This window comes from Amborella trichopoda, chromosome 11 (genome assembly GCF_054954075.1).
Source record: "Amborella trichopoda isolate Santa Cruz 75 chromosome 11, AtrichopodaSantaCruz75HAP2 v2.0, whole genome shotgun sequence".
Classification (NCBI taxonomy): Eukaryota; Viridiplantae; Streptophyta; class Magnoliopsida; order Amborellales; family Amborellaceae; genus Amborella; species Amborella trichopoda.
In genome coordinates, this window is record NC_142346.1 from 46,644,305 (window position 1) to 46,657,484 (window position 13,180).

Consider the following 13,180-nt stretch of genomic DNA (forward strand, 5'->3'; position numbering starts at 1 on the left):
TTGTGGGTGTAAACTAATGAAGTCGATTTATTGATGACCTATATTCAAATTTGTAGGGATAGAAGAACCAAAAGTGGCACATGGGAATAACGGCAACTTAAAGGACTACTATACGATATATGCCTATTTGGATGCTCTCACTAAATTGAATGGCAGTAACCTGGCTGCGAAAACTGTGCTCTTTTCGCTCATATGGACATTTACTGGTTTACAAGGCTGATCTCTGGATGTGTATATAGGGTTTCAATTCCTGAAACTTCCAGGGGACATGTGACCATTGCATGAGTAGAAGTGAGCATTTAATCTGATATCAGCAGGTTATACTTCTTTTGGAAGGTCTATGATCAATTCTATCCCCTGATCCAATTGGGGGCAACCAAAGATTTAAGTAACATATTTTGTTTTTGGAAAGAAAAGCAGAGAAAAACCCAGTAAAAGCTCCAGAGAGAGAAGCTTATTTGGGATTTTGAGGGGCAGAGAGAGAGAGACACACGTTATTGCACTCCTGCAAGAGAGGGACAGAGGGAGGGTTTGTAGGGGTTTATTGTGCATCCATGCTGGAAGAGAGCATGCGTGGAATCCGAGCTTCGGGTGATGCCCCTGACCAGCCAAGTCGCCGATGCTTTCGGTGCTGTTACCATCTCTCTAGTCATCCTCTTCATTCTTCTTGGCTTCTTTTGCATTCTCCGTTTATTACACTTCCATGCTCGTATAAGAAGGCGAAGCACACCTCAACTCTGCTATTTTAGCGGCCCTTGGTTTGTCCGTCTCTCTCTCATCCTTTTCTTTCTCTTGTGGTCGCTTGGAGAGGTACTTCGACTGAGCCTGCTAAGAAAGAGGAGCAAGTTTCTTTCTCTAAGCCTCAAATGGCAGGAAGATTTATGCAAGATCTACCTAATTTCAAACCTGGGTTTCTCGGAACCATGCCTGTTTCTCTCTCTAGTCCTCCTCCTCCACGCTTCTCTTCAAAGGCAAGACTCAGGAACATTAAGCCGGCAATGGAACCGAAAAACCATGGCTTACATCTTCCTCTTTTGCTTGCCTGCCTTTCTTTCTCAGCTGGTCGTAGTTTTAATTGGACCCAGGTTTAATACATCTTACAAAAATGAGGGAATATACTCAGAGAACATCCCCAAATACTTTACTTCTGCAATTTTCAGAGCTCCGTGGAATCAGGCTATGGTTCTTTGTGCCTACCCTTTATTGAGCACGATTCTGCTCGGCCTTTTTGCTTCTATCTTAGTTGGATACTTTCTCTATTTGGCTGCGAAGATGGTGACCTTGGTTATTAACAGGGGCCTACAGAAGAGGATCTATTATCTGATTTTCTCCCTCTTGGGTCTTCTTCCTCTCCGTATCCTGCTTCTTGGGTTCTCTGTTTTATCCCACCCAGGAGAGCTGGCCTTTGAAATTCTTGTTTTCTTAGCCTTCTTAGTGCTGCTAATTTGTGCCGGAGTTGGGGCCTCTATACTTGTCTATTGCCCTGTCTCCGATTCGTTGGCGGTGAGGGGTGCTCTCTCTCTAGACATGGGGGTGAGGAGTGCTCTCTCTCTTGAAATCAGTAGAGAGATGGAAGATGATAACACTTCCCTTATCGCGAGCCAGGCATTGATCGAGGCAAGCCCGAACAGAAACTCTGATGCTTCAACAAAGGGGGGTTCGATCTCTTTTAGAACAATGGTTAGAGATGCAGAGGGTTCATCACCTGGTTCTCCTCCACTGCCAGGAAGGCCGATGATGGTTGTTCCCTTGCAAGAATTTGTAGCATCGAGAGGTCAGAGGCTTCCGTACCCTTATTTGAGTGATGTTTGATACACGAATGTTCCATACTATATTTGCTCTCCATGCTTGTAATAGAAACAGTGGTTTGGGTTCTGGCTTCTTTCTCTCTGGGCCCTTTTTCTTTGAAATGAAGATGTTGCAGAGTAGTGTTTTGTAGGATTATATTAGTTTAGGGGGAAGTGGTTGATGCGGTGAGTCATGTAAAGAGGGTGTGAATTAATAATGTTTATGGTCTTTTAAGAAAGAGAAAACTTTGAAGAAGGAAAACTGGTATTCTCTATTTGGCTTTTCTTCTGTTGCACCTTGGCATGCTTTTGTGCATGTGATGTCACCCACCAAATCCAGGAGTGGCAATGGATTGGGTGGGCCAGCTCAGCCCGATCAGCCTGGCCTTAGAGACTAGGGAATCATCTGACAAGTGCCAGGCCAGGCTGCGGTCAAGACAGGGCAGGCACAGCCCAGTTTTGACCTTTATTTTATCTTTTTTGCCTTTATTTTATCTTTTTTGTTTTGTTTTTCTTCAAATTTACAACCGAGTCTTGCCATGAGAGGGCTGGCATGGGCCGGCACTTACGGGGATAGGGCTGGCTACTAGCACTATTAGGCTGTTGGGTGTATGTTTAAGGGAGAGAGATCGTGAAAAAGAACGAGCCTCATTTCCATTATTAAATCTTTGATTGACCCATATTTTCTTATTCTTTTTTTATCGGAAATGCCCTAACTTGGACCTCAAAGACTTAAAATTACAAAAAATTGTGACGTATGAGATGATTTTGGTTCTTGAATATTCAAAATAAATTTCTCAAGTGGATTATGAAGGAGAGATTGGACCTTTAAAGTCCGAAACGGGATGGCTGGATGTTTTGGTTTTGGACCATTTTGCTTTAGGCTATCGGGGCCTATAGAATAACATAAACCTTTGTTTGAACTTGAAAAAATCGGCTGCCCGCATGGCAGCGTGGACTCACCGCCCAGTGCAGGATGGTGACCCTAGGGGACCGACTAGTTACCCAAGTCATTGCATGGGGTTCTTTTGGCCAAAGCCGAAATTGCCCTGGTAAAGAAATATCATCTTCCCCCATTAAAAAGGGGGGAAATCCTTGCATGGGGAGAGCCGAAATTGCCCTAGTAAAGGAAAGAGGTCAAAAATATCATGTTCCCCTTTTAAAAAGGGGGGAAATAGTATTTGTGCCGGATTTTAGCCCTCCCAAAACTTTAGACAACTATTCCTTTGTCTCAAAAACAAATTTTTAGATCAAAATCAAAAAATTTGAAGGATTGAATTTATTTTTGAAGTTTTTGGTTTTTTGCAAAATTGAAAGGTATGCACCCTAGAATTTTACATCTGAAGATGTAAAATTTGTAACATATAATTGGTTATACTTGGCTTTGTTTCTAATTATGATTTAAATTTTAAATATAAAAGCCAATAACACCCGTCTCCCCTAGTGGCTGCCCTAGTCACCGGGCGGCCGCCCTGTCTTCTTGAACGTTAACATAATAAACCTTCCACTCGGGCGGATACAACTTCACATGTTGGATTCAGACCAAGTTAAGAGATGACATGGGTTATGGGTTATTGAAGGAGTACTTGGGAATTTTTGTTTCGGATCCCTAAGATCCAAAGTCATTCCATAATGTAAATGTGCTTTAGATTCCCATGATCCAAAATCATCACATAATGTATTATTGGATCATTAGTTTGTAATAAAAGGTTTTTTGGGGTACATGAGCCTAAGTCCTTGTTTCACAGACCCGGACAATAAAAATTTCGTTTCCAAAACAGGGTAAAATGCTCTCTCGCCCTAATTCTCTTTCTCAATCACCTTTCTCTCTACCGCACATTTACAAACACATGCCTCTTTCCCTCGCACACTCTTATATAAACATGTTTCTCTCTCTCAATGAACTACATCAAAAGTGCAAAATGACGTGTACATACATAATTCTATGCAGTCTAAGTTTACTTTTGATGGAAAAAGGGAATCCATATTTTATCATAGTTTCATGACTGGAATGGTTTGGGGTCAAGCGGACCTCGGCTGTCTAAAGCAAAACTAGATTTAGATGAAAATTGATTAAAATTAATAAGGGATGTCTATAAGAGATTATTTATTTTTTGTACATAGAGGTCACAATCATTTTTACTCATTAGATTGTTTAAATTTAAATGGTTTTGGGTGAGTCACGAAGTCTGAGAATTTTTTTTTTCAAACTTTGTGTCTATTCAATAACACTAACCCAATTAGAAATTTAAGGGACAAGAATGATTGTGACTTCCATGTACAAAAAATAAATAGTCTCTGTATAAATAATCCTAGTTAACATTTGATCAATCTATCCATCACACCAAACAATTTTGTCTGGTTAAACAAAGTTTGACAAACTCTTTATACCTTCTACATACTTAAATTATTATAATATTTTTTTCTATTTTTAAAATTTTAATCCAGCCAATTTCACCAGTGATCGGATTGGTCTTGGCTTGACCAAGGCCCTCGATATTTTGTAGCGCACTAGTAACTCTACTCTTGAAAGTCCCACATTTTGAAATCGGGATTGTCTACAAAGAGACCATTAATCTTTTGTACATAGAGGTCACAATCATATTTGTTCCTTACATTTTAAAATAGGTAGTTGTATGAGTTTCGTTTAATAGATACAAAGTACCAAAAAAAATTTTCAGATTTCGTGACTCAACTAAGCCATCCAATTTGACATCTAACAAGTGGAAATGATAGTGACCTCCATATACAAAAAGATAAATAGTCTCTTTGTAGACAATCCCATTAAAATCGGTAGGAGAGAGCGCTTATGCAATATGTCAATATGTTATGATGGCTCATTGAATGACATTGCAACATCAAGAGAGAGAGTGAAGTTACTTATCCATATAGACGGTTATGATGAGGCCAATCTTACATGCAGAATTACGAGAACATGCACACGCATATTTTGAGTGATTGAATCCACACTCCCACAATTGTAGTGATTGTCTTATGTGTGACCATGATATACACAATTATATTTTTTTGAGAGAAGTTCAGGAATATTATTATAAAATCAACAGAAATACAATAAAATTACATCATTAGAAATCACCAGTGCCACATGAGAAATGCCGTTCTTCACGAGAGAGTCAGCCACAACATTGGCTTCCCGATACACATGAATGAAGGACAATGAAATGGAACGTGAGAGATCCAGAATTTGAAGCAAGAATGATCTCAACTCCCACGGAACTTTCTTCTCCCTATCGCACCAATTGATAATATTCAAAGAGTCTCCTTCAAAAATACAATTGGTGCCAATAGTTTTAGCGCATAAAAGTTTAAGGCCTTGAAGAAGTGCAAAGAATTCCGCGTAATTTAATGTATTCTCACCCAGAGGACCCGCATAAGTGAACATAATTTTACCCTTCCAGTTTCTTACAAGACCTCCAAAACCTGCAAGCCCATGATTTCCTAAGGAGCTACCATCAAAATTCAGTTAAAAACCCCCCTTAAAGGCGGAGACCAAATATCTCTGATTAACCAACTTTATTTTCCTCAAACCGAACCCTCCTTCCTTCTTCGATGTGCAAACCCTATCCCATCGAAGAAGATGGTATTTTTTGGTATCACCCACAGAGCCCCAAAGAAAAATCTGCATAAGCAACTCAATCTTACGAGCTACCGATGCAGAAATCTGCAAAATAGACATCTGATAAATTAGAAGATTGAACAAACAAGCTGTAATCAAAATAATCCTTCCACCCAGAGAAAGATATTTAAATTTATATAAATCAAGCTTAGTTTGAATCCTTTGGATAACCCTCTCCCACACGGCCAAAGGCAACCGAGCATCTGAAATTGGCAATCCCAAGTACATAACAGGGAAGTGTTCACCTTAGACCCTAAAACTTCCGCCAAATTCTCCACCAGCAACTCCTCACAATTAATGCCAATTACCCTTGTTTTCTCTAAATTCACCTTCAACCCCAAAGCTACCGGACAACACTTTAAGAATATTGCTAGATTGGAAACGTGATCGTCCATCGCCTCACAAAAAAACAACATATAATATGCATATTGGAGGTGAGAGGTGCAAGGACCATTATTTGGCAACTGAAATGCCACAAAATGTCCTTTAGAAACAACATTGCGTACCAACAAGCTAAAGCACTCAGCATAAATTGTAAAAAAGAACGGGGAAAGGGGATCATCTTGCCGAATACCCCTAGAAGCTCTAAAAAGCCCGTAGGACTACTATTATACAAAATGGAAAAATGGGTCGAAGAAAGACACCCATAAATCCAATTCTTCTACCTTTCCCCGAAACCCATATTTTTAATAATCTCCAGGAGTACACTCCATTCCACTCTATCATATGATTTCTCCATATCCAATTTAATCACCAGTCCAAAAAGCCCATTTAAAACATACACTTTTGGGCAACCAATACACTATCAGTGATCAGTCTATCCTTGATAAAAGCTTACTGAGGTCCCGAATAATGAAGGGTAGCACAAACTTTAAGCGTTCCGCAAGCACTTTGGCAATGATCTTATATAGACTTGTCAAAAGACTAATAGGTCTGATATCACAGAAACTAGCAATAACAAACTTCTTAGGAATAAGTGCTATAAAAGTGGAGTTAACACCTTTGAATAATTCACCTCTCCTAAAGAAGTCTCTAACCATCTCCAGAAGCTCTCTATTCACTAGATCCCAAAAGATACGGAAAAAGATCAAAGGAAACCAATCTGACCCATGAACTTTATCACTAGGAAAAGAAAACACCGTTTTTTTGAGTTCTTCCATAGAAATATCATCTTCTAAAAATGATGCCGAATGAGAAGGGAGGACATTGAAACCCACTCTTTCAAGCCGTGGGGTGATCTTGACCACTGAGGAAAATGCTTTATGGTAATGATTAACGATCGCACTGGACATCCCCTCTCTATCATCCGGATCCACACCCTGGATCACCAAGCCATAAACATCATTTTGACGAGAACGAGCATTAGCCATAGCATGGAAAAATTTCGTGTTCAATTCCCATTATTTTAGCCACTTAACTCGGGAGCATTGTTTCCAATAAACTTCTTCCACCCTCCTCAAGTCCGCTAATTCCTTAGTACAACCGGCTCTTTTTGCCAGTAACCCCTCCGATAACACACCTATGTTCTCTACCTCCGCATCAACCATTTCAAGTTTGGTAAGAACTTCCTCAATCTTACCTCTGATATGAACACAATTAGTTTTTTTTTCTAGTCCAACAACTTATGCTTGATATTGAGCAACTTTTTATGTAGCTGGAAGTCCAGAGAACCAACATAGATAGTATTCTCCCAGGTACTCTTGACAACTTAGCCACTTCTCTTTCCTGTAACGATCCAATTTCCAATTTGAAAGGTGTGGGAGCCTTAGAGAGTTTCTTCATACATAACATAATAGGGGTATGGTCAGAAAAAAGCCTAGGCAAGGCTTTGATCGAAGTTATAGGAAAAAATTCAGACCATTCACCAGAAATAAAAAATCGATCAAGGTTTGACATAAATAAATTTTCCATACTCCCATTGGTCCAGGTAAAGATTGAACCTGAGATCTGCAAATCAATCAAGGCATGGGTTTCAATGAACCGATTGAAGAGATGCATTGAGTGCGTAATAACCCCACCATTGTTATTTTCATCAGGTCATCTAGTAAAGTTAAAATCCCCCCCCCCCCCCCCCCCCCCTAGACAAGTTAGAAAAGCAAAAGTCTGCAGAACATAAGACATTTCATTGATAAAAAAATCCTTAGAAGCAGCAACTTGAGACCATAAACATTTATCAGACCCCACTTCAAAGCAGAATGAGGGCCCAAAAACCCAACTAGCAAAAAATTATTTTTCACCACCATAGTAAAGGACTGTAAAACTGTAGGATCCTAAAGAATCCACAGCCCTCCATAAGCACCAACAGCATCAAGCCCCACAAAGTCAACAGAGCCAGGTCCCCAAACTTCCCAGGCACCAGAGAAGCTGGGGCTGGGGAGTTTATTTTCCTGTAAAATAAAAATAGACGGTGTATATTTTGAAACAAAAAACATGACGCCTTTTTTCCATTTGAGGTTTCCCAAACCTCGTACATTCCAGGAGAGAATATTCATAAAAAGAAAGGGGTAGAGGAAGAACCTGGACCATCCTTGAACGCACCAAAGTAAGCATATTCCAATATCAGTGCTTCTGCAAGGCTATCTCCCAGCATCCCCTCATCAATCGAGGAGCCAGAGCTGGCCTCAATGACTTGGTCATCCGCAATGATGAGCCCACGTGCCGCTGCATTCAGGGGCATACGTCCACGAGCCTGCAAACGTGATCTAGTGCCTTTGACAGTACCCTTCCCTTTGCCTTTCGCTTTACCAACACTAGTTCTAGGTGTATCAAGCACTACTTCCTCAGCTAAAAGTACTTGATCAGACACCAACACATTCTGCTTCGGGGCCTTCGTCGAGTTCTTAGATCTCTGTCAAATTGTGTGGTCACTAATTTGGATTGGTTTGGATCAGTTTGAATCAGCGATATGCAAAATATTAAAAATAAAAAATAAGGGAAATTATCAAATATATCCCCCATAGTTCCCTTTATTTCGAACTTAACTCTCTTTCTTGTTTAAGACATCCCTACCTGTCTTCTACTGATTTGGCATAAAAGGCACTTTTGCATAAAAAGCACTTCCGTGGCACTCTTTAAACAAACCCTTGCACCTCTTCCTCCCATCACCCCTCTCCGTTCTAGCTGCCATTTGTTTCAGATTGCACCACACCTCTATTAGATTTGTGGCAACCGTCACAGACTTTGTATGTCTGTAATGGTTATAGGCTTCTTGGAGCACCATGAAGCTTGACCGAACCCGTCAAGCCACCATGGCGACTGTCATGGACACAAAAGGTCTGTGCCGATGTATAGGATTCCTGATGCACCACAAATATCGACTTGGTTAGGGCTTGTTTTGAGGGAGGATTTTAGGGTACCTAAAAAAATATTAAATAAGATTAAACAATAAACAAATAAAGAGATATGAAAGAGGGGTTTGGGGTCAACCAAGTTGATATGATACCTTCTTAGAGTTCATTCAATCCTGACTGTTTTAGTCCAGATCAATGGTTCTTGATTATATCAACGGGTTTTAAAAACCATTCCACTCGAAAACAAGAGAGGGGGAAGAGGTGACCATTTTAGGGAAGGAAATAAAAGACGCCTCAACCCTTTTACAAAAAAAAGGAAACAGAGAGTGAGAGTGGTTGAAAATAAATGATGGCTGATTGAGAGAACAAAACAAATGCTACTTACCATGCTGATACGGATCTCATAATCCACTTCTCTCTTCATTCGATACCCCTTGGTCGGCTTGTCCTTAAAATACTATGGTTTGGGCTCTAAAACGTAGCTCGAGGGCGGAGCTACTACAACTTTAGGGCTGCACTCGGCCAAGTTTGGGCGGACTGGTCCGGCCTGGTCTTGTCATGACAAAGCCATGGCTAGGCATGGCCTAGGGCTTGTTTGGCCCGGCTATCCCTGATGGAGCCATGGCCGGGCGCTAAACGATCAAATTAGAGCCCACTTCAAAAACTTCATTAGAAGAGGTGGTTTTAATGCTCAAATATCCTCAAATTGATCATCTCGGCATCAAGATGCATGAACATGAGAAAAACATAGATTTCAAGTTTTGAAAATAGTTCATCTTATAGCATATTTTTGGACCGTCAATTTTCAAAATTTTCAAGTTTGTATACATCTGCTCGATCTACACTAATTTTTAAGCTTTAAATTTTATAATTAAATATAAAAATATATTTTAAGGCTATTACAAAAATTTCCAGTATTGAAATCACATTTCTCGACGTTTTTTGAAGGTGCATCTTACTTTGATTGTTTAGAGCATTGACTCTATACAAATTGCACCATATCTACATAGTCCCTCCTCAATTTTTATACAAACTGCACCATATCTACATAGTCCCTCCTCAATTTTTATATCTGACAACAAACACTCTGTGTCCCAACTAAATTTCCATACGAATTAGATTAGATTTTGGAAGTTATAGAAAGATGAAGTAGTTTGGGATGAGATACATGAAGAACTCGTTTTTTTCGAAATGTTTTAAGGCCCCCAACTCAATTAGACATCGAGATGCAGACGGTATCGACTAGAGAATACAACCAAATTAAGTTACATGCTCAAAACCCGCCCAAAATCATTTATATACTCTTTGACTGTTACTAAAGTTTTGTGATCGTCAATTGCAACTAACTGTTTCAAAATTAATAAATTATGCAGGCTTTATAAAGCTCGTATGATCTCTATAAAATCACATAAAGTATTTCATTACCATGACAATCATCATGGTCATTTTGGCATCACCAAAGGTACAAGAGAAAATCATGGTCATTTTGGCATCACCAAATGTACATGAGAAAATGGGAAGTTTTGGAGTAAAAATAAAAGGGAAAGGTTTCCCCTATAGCATATAAGTTCTATCTTTCTCTTACCATCCAGCCATCCAATTTTGATCAAGAGAGTCACTCATCGTTTGATCTTAGATCCGACGTCTCAAAGTATTTTATTTTTAGTTTTTTTATACAAATTGTATGAATATGAAATTGGTATGTACCATCTTCTCATTGGGGCGTACTTATAAAAAATATTTAAAATAATTTTTTGATAAAATATAATGACCAAAATATCCCTTGAAATTTTCAAAAGTATTTTGGTTATTTTATTTTATTGAAAATATCTTTTTTAAAAATTTTTTGCTAGTACGAGTTTAATAAAAGAATGCACACCCAAATTTTGGTGTCAAAATAATTCATATAAAAAAATTAAAAATAAAATAATGTAAAAATGTGATATTTTGATTGAGATAATCTTAACCCTCCATTCAAAATGGAGGGTTGGATAGAAAGAGGATAGAACTTCTACGTTGCAAGAGAGCATAGAAAACTTAGCCCAAAATAAAAATAAAGAAAACAAAAATAGAAAAGAACAGTATGAGGCCATTCGCGATGCTATTTCCAGGAACACGTGGCAATTTCTACGCCATACACGCGTCGGTATTTCATCGACCCCCTTCGAGCTTGACCTCGGGCGAAACTTGGGGATTTCGCTAGTCTGGCTTATACAACTACCCTTTTTATTCAATTAATTTACGGGTGTACTCCTCGCATGTTTAATTTCGTATTTGCGAAGGACGACCTTGTGGCCTTGTTGCTTTGGTAGCCTATCAAATGGGCTCTAGGTTTGGCCTGGTCAGCTTGGCCCTTAAAAGCTAGGGCCTGGGCGACGAAATGTGACTTGAGGACCGGGCAACTCCGGCATAAAAGTAGGCCTTGGATTGGGTGTGGGCCAAGGCATGCTCAGCCTGCGCTAATAGAGCTAGGGGCGGGCTTGGGCCAGGGCTTTTTTCGCCATGTTAGGGCCGAGACAGCCTAGGGCCTTTTTTGCCAGGTTAGGGCTAAGACGGCCCGGTGCAAAAGGCGGTGAGGCCCATTGCCACCCCTTTGGGCTCAAAGGAATGTGGATGAGCTTAAATATATCAAATGAACATGAAACACTCACTCTAGTCCTTTTGTTTTTTAGCATAAACAACTAATCATAGTTTTCTTATAGAAAAGCATTTTGTCTACTGGTTTACTTTATATAAAAATGTAGTCTTAGGACCCGAAAATTTGTAAATCAATCATCTCGTTTTCGACAATGATAGACATAAAAGAAAACGGATAAAAAATGAAATGTAAGCTTCAAAAGTGAGCCTATTTCATAACTTGCTATGTGGACCATTTAGTTCTTGTGTTTATAGAACCATCATATGTGCACTATTATTGAAGTTCGAAATTCCATGACTTGGCTTGAAATATATTTACAAGCCATCACTAGGTTTTCGGCAATGGAATAACTTTATCTAGTGAGGCTTTGAGGTGCAGATTTACCAAAAAGCGAGTATAGTGTAATCAAAGCAAGAGCTGTGCGTTGCTCAAAAGACCTATTTTTGTATTTTAAAATTTTGGGAACCACCTAAAAATCACTAGATAATTATTTTTAAAAGAAAAAAATGAATTTTTATTTTTTTACATTAAATCTCATGGTTAGAAAATTGGACAGTTACCGTTATTGTTCCAGGACATTATTATTTTTAGTAAATAGAGAGTTCAATTCGGATCTTTTTAGTCTATGAGTTGAAAGGTTATATTCTAAAATTTAAAATCCTAAGATTACTCGTTTTACACAAGAGAGTAAATACATAATATACTCCTACATGACTACAAAATATTGTCAGGGAATTGGATGGTCTAAGCCACGCTGATCGCTTGATTCCCTAATTTTATATTTATATTTTTTTCCTTTTTCTTTTCAATATTTCATTTTCATAGAGCAATTCTCATTTTTTTTTTTGTTTTTTTTTTAAGGTTTTAACTTCTATAAGATTATAATTTGTTCATAATGATCATTTTTAATTTTTTCATAATGATCATTTTTAATTTGAAAATTGAAATTTAGTGAAAAAAAGTGGGACTCAATAACTCATTACCAGCTAGCTATACATAGGCTCAATTATGCAGGGAAAAAGTTCATATAAAGATGATACCTTATAATGTAGAACTACGGATGCCCGGCAAAAATCCACCGGAAATAGTTTTCATGTTGAAAAACCTTTTGATTGATCATCTTGACATCAAGATGTATGACTATGAAAAATAAAAAGATTTTAAGTCTTAGAAGTAGTGCATTTTACAACATATTATCTACACCGTCCATTTTCAAGATTTTCATATGTTTATAGATCTACTTGATTTTAACCTTTTTTTAAATTTAAAATTTTATAATTAGATATAAAAATAGATTTTAAGATAATCTTAAGAACATTTTACATCAAAATTATATACCATGATAAATTTTCAAGGTGCACCTTACCTCTACACCTACGGATGCGTCCGTATGCCGACTGCATCCATTATGTAGATTCTCATACTCAACTCATACTACTATGTAACGCTCTAATTTTATAGGAGGTTTTCAAATAGCACATACTGTAAAATAAATTACAAAAATTACAAAGTTATTCATTTAGACATTTATAGAAAAAATTGTTAAGACGTACCTAACTTGTCATTTAATAAATATTTTAGCCTTTTTTAAGCTATTCCAATTCCTCCATTTTGATGGAATTTTTAAAATTAAATTAAAACATATGAATAAAAAAATAGTATTAAATAGTTATCTCTAAACATGTTTTGACAATTTTTTTTTAAATTATTAAATAAAGAGAAATTTATCAAAATACACTCAAGAGATCAACTATTTAAAATTGATCCTTTCAAAATATTTATCAAAATACATATGACCGAGGGAAAAAGTTTATATAAAGTGCCAACC

The 13,180-nt window shown here is 38.0% G+C and overlaps 1 protein-coding gene across 1 annotated transcript; it reads left to right on the forward strand.

Annotated features, from left to right (window-relative positions):
• Window positions 1-461: 461 nt before the first annotated feature.
• LOC18427711 (uncharacterized) lies at window positions 462-2,049 on the forward strand. Its single transcript, XM_006836759.4, has one exon. The coding sequence runs from the start codon at window positions 595-597 to the stop codon at window positions 1,810-1,812; it is 1,218 nt and encodes a 405-aa protein (XP_006836822.1). The 5' UTR covers window positions 462-594; the 3' UTR covers window positions 1,813-2,049.
• Window positions 2,050-13,180: the final 11,131 nt, after the last annotated feature.

What these genes read in the sequence shown, in the direction of transcription:
- LOC18427711 (XM_006836759.4), top strand. Translation starts at nt 595, where the DNA reads ATGCCCCTGACCAGCCAAGTCGCCGATGCTTTCGGTGCTGTTACCATC.